Raw genomic sequence first — 17,503 nt, forward strand, 5'->3', positions numbered from 1 at the left:
TCATATCAACATATTCTTTCATAAATGATGCATTAGTAAACCTAGGTTTGTTTTTTTTTTAATTCTGCAACATAATTTATATTTTATTTAAAAAAAAAACTTTTAAAAAGTGGGGAAACAGTTAATATTGATCAATTTTTGTGCATTTTCAGTCATTTACATTTGCCATGAAACCTGCAAAAATTATTTTTCTTGGCAGTTATGCAGAATACAGACCCTGCTGAAATAATAAGGTTATTATTAAAAACACACTGGATAGGAAGAGGTTTTAAAATCAATTCAGTACTTTCATCTAACATTTTTATAAACAAAAATATTTTTTAAATTTAATTTAACTTGAGCATCACATCTAAAAATAGCATGGTCTGTATCCTTCATAAATGCCTTTTTTTGTTTGAAATATAACTTATTTTTTAAATTTCTGCAAGTGAATTTGATTAGATATTTGAAGTCTCCATAAAGAGAAATCCCCATAACGAGGCATAGAAATGGAGACGGTATCTTAAAAGGAGCAGTAACTCTGATTGTACTTTTTATTTATAACTAATTTTATTTTTTTGAAACACAATTTTCAGCTCATGTTTACAAAGAAAGAACGTATCTTTTAAAAGTTAAAGCATATAAATATTTTGTTAATTGAAAATAATTTTAGTCTTTGATGAGTCATCATTGTCAACTTTATGCTAGTTGATGAATTGTTATTTTAGTTGGTCTTGTGTAGGATTCTTGGAGCTTCAAGTCTTCTGTTCAACTTCTTTTGTTTTTCGTTATGAAGCCTTCGATTATATATACCAGACAACGTTAATACATTGTACATTAGATAAAGGGAAGTTGAAAAGCAATATACGTTCAGCATTATCAATGTTTTAAACTGAAACAGAATATATAGAGTAACTAGACTTTTAGCCACGTCCAGTAAAACAAAATAGTTTTGAATTGCAGAATGTATTCTACATTTGATAATGTTTTTACTTAATGTCTTTTAAATACTAATTTCATTTTAAAAAATGTTTTTTTAATTTTAATTCTTTTAATTTACAAAACTGTAATCTAATCAAGATGCAAGAAGAAAGACCCTTTCCCAAGGCTTTATTCAACTGAATTTTAAAATGGCAAATGCAACAAGAAGCCAAAAGTTCATATTAATAAAATTAAAAAAGAAAAAGTACATAAACAAGAAATTAAAGAAAAAAGCAAACGACAACATCATGTAAGAGATATGCAAATAAAAAGAAAGTCACTCTAACAAGAAAGTTATTATAAGAAAATTATAACACTTTCCCCCACTTAAAACAGAGATTATTATTAGAAAGTTGTGATAGATGTAGAGAGAACCTACCTTAGAAACGGGCAAGAATCTCTTGGCAGTAGGCTGAAAGAGAAAAAAGAAAAAAAAAGAAAAAGAGGCCCAAGATGGCGGCTGTTGTCTTTTAAAGTCTCCGGTCATGTGTAGATCTCTAGCACTCATGTGGTATATGCAAATTGGGTGTGCTCGAAACATTATAAAAGGTGAGTCGCTGGGAGGAGTGGGAGAAGCATTTAAGACATGCGAATAGAGAATGTCAACATGTATCTCGTGTTGTGAACAACGAATTCAACTTGTGACTAGCGAACCTTTGCTTGATGTTTTAGCCAAAAACTTTTTGTTGCTTTGTGTTAGAAAAAACTTCTGATTCAAAAGTTTCAGATTTTAAGGAAATCCAAATGTCTTGACTTGCACCAGGCAAATATGGCTAATTTTTGGGGTCCACATCCCGAACAGCATTCTTAGGTCGATCTGGGTTCACATTCCCGGCAGAATCTTGAGGTCAACTTAGGTCTACGCTCCTGACAGAATCCTGAGGTCGATCTGGGCATGGATTTTCCCTAGGATCATGAAATTGTAGAAAATGGGCCAAATGTCTCAATGCTACCAAATCCTCTTGACCATTACAATGTTGAATTATCACGTGTGTAGAGTTGGCTTCTAGGAGTTCCACTACCTCAATAATAGGGTCATACTTGCTTCTGCCACCAAATCATTTTAATGACACACTTTCCATGCTCACAGTTTCTAACAGGCAATGCAGAGCCAGTGGATGAGCGCCTTTCAAAATTGAACATGCGTTCATGAGGGGTAGCAGTAGTGGTTGTGTACAGTAGAGAGTGAATAGCATGTAAAATATTCTTTAGAATGTTCAGCCAAGTGTTAATAGGTAACTGTTGAGATTCCAAAGCTAATAAGATATTATTCCATATAATTCCATTATAGTGCTCACATTGGCTATTACTTCTTGGGCTATAAGCAGTAGTGTTATTGGATCAAATCTCAAGTCATAGCAGAAATTCCTTGAATTCTCCTGACATAAACAAAGCTTCTCAATCAGAAGGGATAAATGACGAAAGCCAGAAGATAGAGAAAATAGTCATCACCCATTGCATCACAGTTTGAGAAGAGCAATCACATGGGAAAGCAAGAAAAAATTGACTATTCGTCAACAACAGTAAGTATGTAATGACAATCTGATGAGGATACTGCAAGAGGTCCTTTGTAATCAACAGAAAAATATTGAAACAGGCAGTAGAATAGATAAAAATATGATTAAAGGAATAAAGGAATTGAGGTTTTATTTTGGCACATGTAGAACATTCAGAAGTCACATGCTAGAGTTCATCGATTAAATATGACATTTTATGACCTTACTAAATGCCAAAAGCATTCTTCTCCAGGATGTATTAAAGAATTATGAATGGATTTTGATTCCTCCAAGGAAGAAATAGCAGAACCACATGTTCATGATAACGTATCAGTGACATTTTCATTCTCAGAATAGTGTTTTTTACCATACGAAAAAGGAGAAAGTTCTATTTTCCACCATATAATTTTATCGTTTTTAATTTTTTTAGCGATTAGCAGGTTTAAACATAAAAAATTCGGCTCGCTGATCCGTAATATTAGTGATTCCCAGTATTAAGGTCTCTCTATTTACAAACACATTCTACTATGGCATACGCTTCTTTTTTTTTTGACTATATGAAGTCGCATTTCAGAGGGGTTTAATGACTGGAAAAAGAATGCTACAGGATTCCCAACTTGTAAGAGAGTGTCTCCAATAGCTTTTTAGAAAGCATCGGTTTCAGTAACAAATGGCAATTCATCATCAATAACCTTTACAGAAATTCAGCAATCTCTTTCTTGTGTTCTTAGAAGGAGTTTACAACCATGAAAGACATCAAGAATTGTTTATTTTCAACTAGTGGGCGAATTTTTGATGAATAATTAGGTATCCATTTTGCATAGTAGGCAAACATACCAAGACATCTTATTGACGATTTTGAGGCAGAAGGCATGTACAAAAGAGGTCTCAAATGCTCAGGATTTGGTTGAAGAGTTTCTTTACAAATTTTCTATCCAAGTACATTAATAGTACGAAGTGAAAACTTTGACTTTTCCCAGTTTATTTTGAAGTTGTATGTTGAAGCAGTCTTGAAGAAGTGCTCCAAATTTATGTCATGTTCCTCCTGGGTTCTACTGCAAATTGTTATGTCGTCCAAATAAGAAAAGGTTCCAGATAAATGTGTTATCAGAAATAAAAAAATTATGAAACGTTGAAATGCAGAAACCCCATTTGTGACACCCATGGGTATTCGTTGAAATTGATATAGACATTTTCCAGCTTGAAAGACCATATAGGGGTGATCAGGGGAAAATTTCAATCTTATAGCATGCTTTAGACAAGTCAATTATACTGAAGATACGATACTAGGCTATTTGGTTTATATGATCTTCAATTTGTGGCAAGGGCATCAAACAAAGTGAAACGGTTATTAATATGGAATAAGCCACCTGTCAATCGTTTCTGTTTATTAGATGAAGAAATTACAACAATTTGAGCACACCATGGAGAATAACTTGATTGAATTGTATCATTCTGAAGTAATTTAAGAGTCTCTTTTTCAATGAAGTGAGCATCCTCAGCACGGTAATAGTGGGACTAAGTAGCAATGAGTTTGCAATTAGGGGTCAAGTTTCTGAATAATTTAACAGCTGATCTTAGTTAAAGCACAGATTTTTAGGATATCCAAAAGAATACGCCAAAAGAAATACTAATACTCATGCAGTTTAAAGAAGGGTACTCTGAGTATGATATCCATACAGGTATTAGGAAGTACAATGAAGTCAATTTTTTTATATTCATAGCTGTAGAAGGTAATGTTCTCAGTACAATACTCAAATAGCTTGAGGGAAATGGCGGATGATGCTATGGAAATTATGGAATCCCGTTTCAAAGTAGCCAAGTTCATTGTTTTCACAATACGATCATTGATAAAATTATCACAGCTGCCTGTGTCTATAAAAGCTGTTAAACGTTTAGCCTTTAATTTTACAATTTTAGTAATGGGAGGCGATATACCACCATTTTTAACATGGGCTGCTATAACGGCTGAGGCAGAACCTGAAGGTGTTGGTCTCGTAGAATGGCAACTTTGGCAAACTTTGTAACCATTTCCGCATATTTTATTGTGAGCAAGACAATAGCAACGATAAGGTGACATTTGTAGCATCTACTGTGATTAAGAAGGGCAGTAGACAGTACAGTATCAAACTCCATATGGAAATCAGCAGAGTCAGGGAGTAAGATTTTAGTCAAAGTAGCAGTGTTAGCATTTGTAGGATCATTTTGAGTTGGAGTAGCAGTGGCTAGTTCTAATGGCCTAACATATTGAGTAGTCTTCTTGAGATCCAATGTATCATTTTCAAAAAGTCTGGCATGTGTTTCAGAAAACTAGAGACCGTATAAAGACATTGCTGACTGATTCATCCCTGTACGTATCAGCAGTAACATCTTGGAAGCAACAGTCAGCAGTAAGACGATTCAAAGCCTGAAGGTATTCGTCTAAGGGTTCATTGGCCTGTTATAGACATGTTCAAAGTAGATGCATTGCATTGAAAACACCGAGAGGCTTGTTGTAAAAAGATCTTAGTAGTTTGATGGCATGTTCGAACTCAGAACAACCCTTGATAACGTCAGCAACAGTAGCAGAAATGTTTAAATAAAGGACTTCAAGTTTGTCTGAATTTAAATGCTCAATGGTAGACAGGTAGTAAGTAAAGTTTCGGTACCATAGTTTCCAATGTTTGCTAGTTTGAGAGTCTGCAGAAGATATGTCAGACCTGTACAGTCAAATAATTTTATCCATGAAATAATATCAGGTTGAAAAAAAATCAGTTAAATAAATTGTAATGAAGATGTAATAAGACAGACCTTTTCCCAAGGCTTTATTCAACTGAATGTTGCAATGACAAATGTGGCAAGAGACCTGGAATGCAAGTTAATAAAATAAAAAAAGAGAAAGTATGTAAATAAGAAAATAAAGGAAAAAGCAAATGGCACGAACGTGTGAGAGGAGATATGCAAATAAAGAAAAAGTCACTTTAATTATAAGAAAATTAGAACAAAAATATTTAAAACATTCTACTTATATATTCAATAATGTCATTTTCGTTCCATCTTAAAAGTTAAATACAAATTTATATTAGTACAAATACAATGATTTTGTGCATCAGTAAGAAAATAACATAATATTCACATTGTAATTGACATCCTGAGCTAATAAAAACTAGTTTTGAATTACAGAATGCATTCCGCATTTGGTAATATTTTTCCTTAGTTTATGTCATTTAATTATTTATTAGTTCATGGCTTTTAAATACTAATTTCATTTTTAAAAAAAGGTTGTTTGAATTTTAGTCTTTTTCATTTACATACTCCTATGTGAGTGTCAGGACTTAAAATTAATAATAGAATTAAGTGTTTCAAATTTATTAAAAATTTATTGTGTTTTTTTTTTTCATTTAACTATAAACAAGAAAGAATGCAGTAGACGTAGGGAATTACTGGGAATTAGAGACAAATTATTATTATTGTCTGGTATTGAGTTGTGAGATGTTCACATGACATTTACATTACTGTAAGTGAGTATAGTCGTACAAACAGGTAGGATTGAGGGAATCTCAAAGGCTAGAAGTTTAAGAAAAAAATCTATTAGAGCAGAAAGCCTTCTGGCATCTAGAGCAATCTGTAGTGAAGGGGTAAGAATTTGCTAATTGTCTGGTTGGTCGGCAGTATGTACTTATTTTGTGAAAGCACCAATGAAGCAATTTTATCAAGTCACATTCTATTAAAATACTTGTAAAACACGTATGGGAGTACAACATTTAATCAGTGGGAGAGAGTTTTGAGCTTTGTAGACAGTGTAGAATCTATTAGATTAGAGACTTTTGTAGGACAGTGTAAAGATGAGAGAGAGAGAAAAGTGGGGTTGATGCCTCAGCCCAGATGATACAAAAATAGTTCATGTGTGTGTGGCTTGCAGGTGTGAGAAGTTTTCTAATATTTCAGAGAGCTCACCGTTCTTTGAAACAGACTTGACTAAATATTCTATTTGTTCCAATTCATGGTACCTGTGAATGATAGGTCGATGAGATTGAATAATGAACTCTTATGTAAGGTGTTATTAGCAATCATTATTTAAAAAGATTTCCTTGAACTGTTAAAAGTATAGGGCTTTGTCTTAGTAGCAATAAATTTTACCATCAACTTGTTTCATCTCACTAAAAACTGCAGGTACTCATAAGAGTTCAATCATAATCCCCTACTTTGAAATCATGTTGTTGGGATGTATGGCCTGCAAAGAATACTTAGATCTTTCTTTTCTTTTAGAAGGGTGTGAATAAAAAATATTCATTTCTTAATACTGTATGGATTAATTTTCATGAGAGAACTTTAATGTGAAACTTTGTCACACGCTTAGAATACATCAAATATTATCACTTTAATTTCAGCTGCCTTCTAACTGAATAGTTTATGCATTCAGAGATTACCATTAGGATATCTGTAGTAGAATGGGCTTGTCTAAATCCACGTTGTCGGCCATAAAAGGTTTAGCATTAACAGCGCAGCAAACTATCATTAGATTAAATAAAGATTCAAGGATTTATACAAAGTATGGGAGGAAATTTATGGAGCTATTGTTATGTAGGTTACTTCTGTTTCCAGATTTATTAAATTAGTACCAGATACACTTATTCAGCTACTAGTGAAACAAGATTATACAAAGCATATGTTGTTGAATTTGTAGAAGACCTAAGCTAGCTAGTGATGCAAATTACATTGGTATTTTACAAACAAAACTTTACATAACTCTGTTTTTGGTTTTGCAGGAAGAAAATATCCAAATAAAGTTCTGTTATATTTTCAACCAACAATTTTAAATTTCTGAAATAAAAATATTCAGAATGATTAAATGAAAAGATTTTTATTTTTGTCAAGGGAAATGCAATTCTTATATCTCCAGTTAAACACTGGAGATATAAGAATTGCATTTCCCTTGACAAAAATAAAAATCTTTTCATTTAATCATTCTGAATATTTTTATTTCAGAAATTTAAAATTGTTGGTTGAAAATATAACAGAACTTTATTTGGATATTTTCTTCCTGCAAAACCAAAAACAGAGTTATGTACAGTTTTGTTTGTAAAATACCAATGTAATTTGCATCACTAGCTAGCTTAGGTCGTCTACAAATTCAACAACATATGCTTTGTATAATCTTGTTTCACTAGTAGCTGAATAAGTGTATCTGTTATGACAATAATAAGGAATAGTCGGCGTTTATGTGTATCTGTCATGACAATAATAAGGAATAGTCGGCGTTTATTATTAAATAGCTTAAAATCTTTATATTTTTATTTTTTCTCATGGTATAAAATCTTGAAATTCCCCATGATGATTCTCTTTAAAGAAAATTGGAAAAACTACCAGAATTTTATATTTTTGGTCATATTTATATTTGTTTTATTAAATTTGAAAAGGTACTTTAAGTAACTATTTTTTAAGTACTAGATGTTTCCTTATTTGAAAGTTGTTTTTAAAAAATTGCAATTGTGTGAGTAAAAAATATTTACTTATGCATAAGCTAGTAAAGTATTCTTTGCAGGGCATACATCCTAACAACATGATTTAAATGTAGTTTATATTGTGGAAACCAAAATCAGGTATGATCTTTTGCCAATAAATATAGCCAATTTATCACTTCTAAGTGAGAATTAGCTGTTTACAAGCCTGGGTGCCAGAGATTGCTCGGGTGTTTGGAGATGTGTGTTAAGTAAGAAAAAAGTGGTAGTAGGCAGGCAGGCAGGCAGGCTCGAACCCATACTACAAAGGAGGAAAAGAATGTGAAAAAAATGTGACATCTTTGCCGTTGCATCCATTGCCAAACTGGAAGTGGTGAAGGTTTAAATTAAAGCTGGTCAGTCGAAAAGAGGAGATGATTTTTTTAAATATCGGCTAAAAAATGACCCCTCCTTGTAGAAAAGTGCCCAGGTGAGGGTGAAGGAATTAAGGGGTTTAGCCAATTTTTTTATATTTGTCATCTGGAAGTTGACTTTAAAAATGATACTAATATCATGAAAATCCGTCGCCTCTGTCGAAAATTTTAGGCAGACATAAAAACATACATACATATATACATACATACATTTAAACAGACAGGTGAGATTCATATTATAGATAGCAGGCCAGATGAAGGTAATTAATAAAAAATTCAAGAGAATTACATGTGCAGACATTTTTCAACCATAATTATAAAATTTTAAACCATTTAAATACACATTGAGTAATCAGAAAAGGAAAAGAAAATCTAAAATTAAAAACACTTAAGAAAAATTAGTTTTCCTCAAGAAACGTCAATATACTTCAAAGTGAAAAAAATCAACCGAAGTGAAAAGAATGAAATTTTGACGTATATGCTTGAACCTGTTATGGAAAATTGTACCACAAACGAACAATACACAAAAATGAAGCACATATATCTATATATATGAGTATAAATAGTTGCATACACATTTACATACACATGCAGTATCATTCACACATTCATCATGCATGTATTTATAATATGCATATGTTAAACTGTTGTTAGAATTCTGCTACCCTACACGTCAGTATCTTCCTGTCTTTTTTTTTCGCTTGATCCTTTCTTTTGCTTATATTATCATTTAATATTACAAGGGTCATAACAGATCCCTGATTGCGATTGAAAACATTGTTGAAACCATTTGTTAAAAATATATCAAAGCAGCGTTAAGCTATCACCAACAATCAAAGAATTAATAGGAAACTTGGTGATTTTTATTAATTGGGAGTTTCAATATTTTGCTCTTAAACTTATCAATGCAAAGAATAAGATATAATCCAGATGGCAATCAGTCAATTTTATTCTTAGATTGTTGTTCATTTGCTTTAATTTTGTAAAAAAAAAACTCACATTGATAGGTAATTCCAAACAAAGACATGATCTTGTTGTATGGATTAGTAATTTAAAACACTTCCACTTAGAAAAATATATTTTGCATGAATATCAATAAATGGAATATGTTTGGAATAATTAGACTCTTCAACAACAAATTAACTGAAGCATTATAGACAGAAACTGGCTCATCAACACTCTGTTAACATGCATGGCAGATACTCTCTCATTAAGGACCAAACCTCAATCAGGTATTCAATCCTTAGTTGAATGTAAGTTATAACACCCCATTTTATTCCAGAAAGTGTCTGTATTGTACAACAAAGAATAATAAACTAAAGAGTTTGCTTCAGCTACGTCCATCATATATTCTTACTATGTCTGGTGGTTAACCACTCAGGATCAATTAATGTAGTTCCCTTTACAAATTGGCTTAGCAGAGGAATACATCTGCAATACCTGCTTCTGTCATTCCAGCGAATGCCACATACAAATGTGAATAAAGATAGAAGCAAAACAATGCACCACCTTTCAAAATTTTTATAAACTACCACTGACAAAAGAACTTTGTTTACTCACTCGATCAAATATTTAATAGGCTGGCATCTGAACTATTAATCTCTGGTGTTATTTTTAAGTAAAAGATGTCTACATGCCACTCGGATAATTAATAATATTAAAAAAACCCTCCAATTTTAGTCATTTATCATATTCATGCAAATAATCAAATTTAAAATACCTAAATTTTATGTTTTAAACCACTATACAAAAATATGTATTTCTTATAATATATGACAGTGCATTTTACAGGAATATTTAAGAAATTTACCTCGTTTCTTGAAATTCATCTTTTAAAATTTAATTTTATTTTGATTTTAATTTTTCAGAATCATTCATGAGAAACAAGTATCAGTGGATTTAGATGGATTTACGTTGTCTTGGTAACTTGAAATATTGAAGACCTTTATGAAAATGATTTTTTAATTTTAGCAAAATCGGTTAAATCAGCATGTGAATTATATGAAGCGTTTTCTTTTGTAAAGTAATTTTCTGATAATATATTGGACAATATATTTGCTCGTCAACAGTATACGTAGTTCTCTCTTATTGATCTTATTTAGGAGAACAGTAGCTCAAAGGATTGTAACAAATCCATGTACATAATGCACATATGCTTCATGCATTCAGACATTTTTTTATATTACTAAAAATATCGCAAAAATTTGAAAATTTATGAATGATTCATACATGATTCAGTTTTTCATTTAAAAAAAGACAATATAAAAAAGTACATCAAATTTTAATAAAAAAAATCCCCAAGCATTTTTCTTTCAACTATGAGCTATAAATTTGATAGTGAAAGGGATTCATATTCTTGTGAAGTGTGTGGGTCTTCATTTGCCAAGAAAGAATATATGTTGCGACATATGCAAACTCATGTTGAGGAGAAAACATATTCTTGTAAAGTATGTGGCTCTTATTTTGCAAGGAAAGAAAGTATGTTGAGACATATGCGAATACATACCGAAGAGAAACCATATTCATGTGAAGTATGTGGCTCTTCATTTGCAAGGAAAGATCATATGTTGGCACATATGCGAACACATACTGGCGAGAAACCATATTCTTGTGAAGTATGTGGGTCTTCATTTACACAGAAATCAGATATGTTGAAACATATACGAATACATACTGGAGAGAAACCATATTCTTGTGAAATATGTGGCTGTTCTTTTACAAGGAAAGAAAGTATGTTGCTACACATGCGAGCTCATACTGGAGAAAAACTATATTCTTGTGAAGTATGTAGCTCGTCTTTTACAAGTAAACATAGTATGTTGCAACATATGCGAATACATACTGGAGAGAAACCATATTCTTGTGTAGTATGTGGCTCTTCTTTTATACAGAAATCAGATATGTTGAAACATATGCGAATACATACTGGAGAGAAACCATATACTTGTGAAGTATGTGGCTCTTCTTTTACAATAAAACACCATCTGTTGAATCATATACGAATACATACTGGAGAGAAACCATATTCCTGTGAAGTATGTAGCTCTTCTTTTGCAAGGAAAGAGAATATGTTGCGACATACACAAATACATACTGGCAAGAAACCTTATTCTTGTGAAGTATGTGGCTCTTCATTTACAATTAAAAACTATATGTTGAAACACATGCGAGTACATACTGGAGAGAAACCATATTCCTGCGAAGTATGTGGCTCTTCTTTTGCAAGGAAAGAAAGTATGTTACGACATATGCGAGTACATACTGGAGAGAAACCATATTCATGTGAGGTGTGTGGCTCTTCTTTTACACAGAAATCAGATATGTTGAGACATATGCGAATACATACTGGAGAGAAACCATATGCTTGTGAAGTATGTGGCTCTTCTTTTACAATAAAACAAAATATGTTGAAACATATTCGAAAACATAATGGAGAGAAACCATATTCTTGTGAAGTATGTAGCTCTTCTTTTGCAAGGAAAGAAAATATGTTGACACATATGTGAATGCATACTGAGAGAAACCATATTCTTGTGTAGTATGTGGCTCTTTTACAAGGAAAAATATATTGCAACATATGCAGATACATACTGGAGAAACCATAATATTTTGAAGTATGTAGTTTTTCTTTTGCACAGAAATCAGGAATGTAAAAACATAGGCAAACACATACTAGAGAGAGTATGTATCTCATATAGACTTCAAGTGTTAGCCTCCGGTTGTGGGCACCTTGATTTCTGAGAACTTTGACTGAAGTAAAATAAAACAAAAATACATATTCTTGTAAATTATGTTCTTTCTTTGCAAAGAAATATGATATGTTAAAAACTATGCGAACACATACTAGAGAGAAACGATATTCTTGTGAATTGTGTGGCACTTTCTTTTCAAAGACAGAGATTTGTTGCTACATATACAAATGCATACTTGAAAAAGAACAAGCAGAGTACTGAAGGAAGTGTTTATGCACAAAAGACCAGTTACTAATCAATAATACCATTTTTGAGGAATTGAAGCAGAGACAAAGAAATTGAAGTATGACGTGGATTGATTACCAAAGAACATACGATAATCTATCACATTATTTACACAGTACCTAGATTTGTATAAAATCCCCTCAGTAATAAAAAAGACGATGACTGTACATATAAAAATACGGAAAATTACTATGAAATTGAAATAATACTCAACAAAAAATTACGTGTCTACAATCTCAGTCAAGGCCATCAACAAGATCCAAACAAAGAGTAAACCATTTGCTCTTCATGGGCATCCTGACTTTCGTTGACTCTTACAGGTTATATGTAGCCTCTCCAGTGATATTGGAATAAAGTTTAGTTAGGACAAATATGCCAAGTACTCCATCAAATTTGGTCAAAAGGTGCAAACAGAAAACATAACGTGATGAAAATAGTGACATCAAGGACGTAGAAGATCAGGAAAAATACAAATCCCTTGGTATAGAAGAAACTGATTTAATTCAGCTTGCGAAGATGAGAAAAAAATTAGCAGAGAATATACATGTTGTGTAAGGAAAATCTGTAAAATAGAGCTTACAAACAAAAACAAGATCATTGCCATTAATCAAATAGCCATGCCTGTTATAACATACAAGTTTGGTATTGTTGTAAGGCCACAAAAGTATATCTAAAAAAAGAGTGGACATTAAACGCAAAAAATACTACCACCATACAGAATAACATACTGAAACTAGTGTCTTCCTAATCTGTATCTTCTCAGGAGATCAAAAGGTATGTGTCTTTCAGAAATTGACCATCAGCATCATGCAACTGTCGTGAGCACTGGACACTCTTATGAGCTCCCAAAATCCAAACCTCAAAATGGTGCATGAACACCCTGAAATAAGCGAGAAAAACTACGTCCATCACAAAACTGGCTAAACATTTTGGACGAGACTCTCTTAGAAATGAGATAGAATCAGAAAACAAGTCTGCTACAGAAATAGCTCCAAAAGTTCACCACAAACTTCCATTACAAATACCTGGAGAATGGTCCAACCAACAACATTCCAGGAAATTTCTAGATGAATTCACCTAGAACTATATAGATAAAGAAGGCTTCATAGACTGGTTTAAAAGAGGATCGCACCACTAGGATCAGGAGAGAATTATAATGGCTGCCCAAAATCATTTGATGGTCAGTACTTTTAAGAAAATGGGTTGACTGTGCACTAACTGCAAGTTCTGCTACACAGAATTAGATAGTGCGAGCCACCTGACATCCAACTAACGTTCTTCTGAGGGATGGTTACTATATGACCCAGTACAATGGAGTGTATAAATAGCTCCACTGGACGATCTGTAAAAGTTTAATATTGTCTGCAGCAGCAAATCATGTGAACATATACTAGAAAGAACAGTTGGAAATAAGTCATGCACCATCCACTCTGACTATGCAATTCCTACAGCTACGTTCCTAGAAAACGGAGCTCTACACCCAGACATAGTGATATGGGACAAGAATGGAAAAAGAAGCAACCATAGTAGAAGTTAGTGTCCGCAATGATGCTGGTTTAAACAAATTTGAAAGGAAAAGATAACAAAATACCAAGGTCGTATGTATGGCATGAAAAGAAACTGAAATCTTAAGAAGTTCTCTATCATTCCAGTTGTATAGGAGCTAATGGAATAAGGAGAAATAATCCAAAAATTACCTGGCAAATACATCTGGTGAACTAAGTGCAAGAGAGATTCAATTAATTGCACTTAAAGGGACAGTAAAAATCTTAAAAAGATCTCTTGGTTAGAATATCTGAGGTCCATCACTAGCTTGAACAAACTGATGAGAAAATGAAAAAATAGAAAAATTATATTTTGGTAAAATTTGTGGCACTTTTACAATGAATCGAAATATGTGAACGCATAAAGAAGAGAACTTGAATTCCTACTAGACATTATCCTCGAGTGTCTAAGGTCTCCCTGTACAGGGGTTTGTCAAAACAACCTGGCATGAAGATACTTTTCCCTAGAAGTATCCCTGACCAAATAATAAAAATAATATAGTATTCACAGCCCAAATAAGGTCTGCTTTCTATGGCTTACTCACATTAGGAATGATGCAACTTCTCCAAGTGATGTTACCTCAAGTAATAGCATTAAGCTAGATACTCCTCTAGACTAGGTATGTTCTTGTCCTGGAATTAAACAATACTCACTTATTAGGGACCAATTTATTTACGAGCGATATAATGGCGTTATTTGGCACTTAATATTATTGGCCCTAGAATCTAAACAGCTACTCCTTAGTGCTTGACAGGACTTCAGCCTGATGTTTTAAATTCTATTCGCTCCTTACTATGCACTAGTACGAATGCAACTCCCCACGAATGATTTTTCAAATTTCAAAAGCGCTCTTCTACTGGTACTGCCTTACCTGTTTGGCTCTGCAAACCAGGGGAGGTACTATTAAAATGGTTTGGCAACAGGAGTAAGTACGACCCAATCGTCGAGGTAGTGGAACTCCTCGAGACCAACCCTATGCATGCGAGAATATGGCATAATGATAGCTGGGAGGATTCAGTGGCGCTAAGACATTTGGCTCGTTTTCCGCGCTCTGATGGACCTCAGGTTCCTGCTGAGAATACTCGACCCGACCTTGCAAATGCAGACCCGGCCCATTTGATTGAAACAAATCCAGAAACCTAATGCAGAAAATATAGAGAATTCGCAGAGACTGCCCAGTCCTTCGAATATTGAACTGAACTGCTTCCACGCTGGACTAGCCGAATCCGTAAACCAGTCCAGTGACTGGACTTATAAATAAAACACATCACCACTTTCAAAGATGACTTTCTACTTCGAAAAAAACCCCAAAAAACCTACACGTTGCAATCTCTCTTACTAATGGGGGGGGGAGATTGTTATATTTCTGTTAAAATAAAAGTTTCTATGACACGTGATTTTGTACACGTTCCTTTTCCTTTTTAAAAGGGCTGAGTTTTTTTCTTCTTCAACATTTCATTAATAACAGTTCTTGCGTTTACCTGCTATTTGATCTTACGTTTCCTTTTTGCTCTTACGTTTATTATTGGCTGTGAAATTAGTTCGGTAAAGCCTAGTAAAGAGGTTTTGGTCTGTCTTCAGTTCTACGATAAAATACCACATCCCCAAAAAAGAAAGTCTGCAGTAACTGTTTATATATATATATATATATATATATATATATATATATATATATATATATATATAATATCCTCCCTCCCAAGTCCTTTGATGATGAAAGACAGGCTCTTCTAACTTGTGTAGTATTGCATTCATCTTGGTTGACGTATTAGTCACACTGATCTTGATCAAGAACCTGCTTCTAGAGTTGCTGGGTTTGGTGTTCTTGCCACTGGTCTATGAACCTGCTTGAGTGAGCTAAATATTATATCAGGTTAAGGTTGTACTTCTGGTAACTTTAATCGAGGTATTAACAATAGATGTCAGCGGCTTCAACGTATACTTTTGTCATTTCCATTTAGTACCAAGTATGACCTTGGTTGGAAGCAATTTTTATCACTTTACCTATCCTGGACCAAGTTTTACCATCATGTACTCAGACATGAGCCCCTATCTTTAGTGGGGTGAATTCACGCTGATTGGTGTTGTCCTGTTTTGCCTCCTATCTATCATTTGAGGATGATGTGCAAAGAGCATGACTCTAATTTCTCATGACAGGTAGGAGTGTTCTTAGTTGGCGATTCATCAGTTTAACTGCTGGTGAAGAAGACTTGTTTTTGGCAGGTGTTGTGCATAAAGTTAGTTGAAGCAAGTATGGATCGTCTTCAGTCTGGAAACATTTGAGCAATGTTTTCTTCACTGTTTGAATGGTTCTCTACACGAGACCATTACATTGTGGGTATTCTAGGCTGCTCGTTACATGGGAGAAGTCCCATTTAGTGGTAAATTTCTTGTATTCATGAGATTTAAATTGAGGGCCATTATTGGAGCTTACCAGTTTGGGTATTCCATGCTTAGAGAAGATGTGTTTTGTCCGAGTTATCACTGTTGAGGCACTTGTATCAGTGAGATAGCTGAATTAAAAAAATTTGGAGTAGCAATCCACTACCATGACAATCTTTCCCCCGCAGTCTCAAGTGATCTGTGCCAACCTTTCGCCAGGGTTGATCAAGAATATCATGTGACATCTCGAGCTCTGAAGTTTGTTGGTTGCTATACCGTTAGAATGAATCACAGTTTTTTTATCATGTCTTCTATTTCCTTGTTCATGTTTGGCCCCAAAAAGTATGTCTGGCATTTGATTTATTTATTTTTAATTCCAGCTGTGCCTGATGCAGAATTTTGTGCATTTCTGCTCGCATATTAGTTGGGACAACAATTTGTTAGCCCTTTTATAGAAGCCTTCCTGGTATGTAAGATCATTTCTGTAGTTAAAATATGGGTGGAGGCAGGTGTTAAGATTATGTTGATGATCTGGCCACCCTTCCATGATATGCTGTTGTAATTGTCACAATATTTAATCTTTGGTTGTCTCAGTTGTAAGCTATTGTCGACGTTTGTCACTGATGAGTATTGAGGACATTCTGAAGTGGACAAAGAGTCATATTCTGTAAGTCATATTCTGTAAGCGTAATAGGAAGTGTTGTACTCTGGGTGGAGTTTTAGCAATTTGTTTTATGACAATAGTTTTGAGAGGCTCATGATCCTTGTTAATTAAAAAGTGTTCTTCATATAAAATTCATGAAAATGTTCACAGGCAAATACTATGGACAACATTTCCAGTTCGAGGGGGCAATCATTTTTTTTCAGCAGATGTAAGAGAACGGTTAGTAAATGCCACTGGAACCCATATATTATTATGGTTTTGTTCCAACATAACCCCAAGTCCTTATGTTGATGCTGTTTCATTATCTTTGTATGTGGATTCCCATTAATGAAAACAACACAACGTGTACACTTGGTTTACTGACATCTTCTTTTATTCTTGCGCCATTAAAACAATACAAGTCTTTCACCGCCAAGGGACGTTACTCTAGCGATGTAACCTGAGATTAGTTCCTCATGCAACATCTTCCCCTTTTAAAAACCACAACAAAGAAAAAAGATCCTCTAATAAAAACACAAAATAACTAAAATACAAAAAGAAACAATGCTTTGTCCTTGTGACCTAGGCCTTTACTGGGCTGACTACCCTCCAGCCTAACAGGGATTATTCTGCCCTTTTCACTTGG

At 33.6% G+C, this 17,503-nt stretch overlaps 1 protein-coding gene across 1 annotated transcript in view; it reads left to right on the plus strand.

Annotated features, from left to right (window-relative positions):
• The first annotated feature begins 4,228 nt into the window (after positions 1-4,228).
• LOC145280348 (uncharacterized) overlaps positions 4,229-17,503 on the plus strand; it is a 52,076-nt gene continuing 38,801 nt past the window's right edge. Inside the window, exons 1-3 of the mRNA XM_080132119.1 lie at positions 4,229-4,479; positions 10,179-10,232; positions 11,033-11,760. Of these exons, the coding sequence (XP_079988245.1) occupies positions 4,229-4,479; positions 10,179-10,232; positions 11,033-11,760 (1,033 nt within the window). The remainder of the gene's footprint in view (positions 4,480-10,178; positions 10,233-11,032; positions 11,761-17,503) is intronic.

Source organism: Euprymna scolopes, chromosome 7, assembly GCF_053919585.1.
Source record: "Euprymna scolopes isolate OS-2025 chromosome 7, ASM5391958v1, whole genome shotgun sequence".
In the NCBI taxonomy this organism is placed as follows: Eukaryota; Metazoa; Mollusca; class Cephalopoda; order Sepiida; family Sepiolidae; genus Euprymna; species Euprymna scolopes.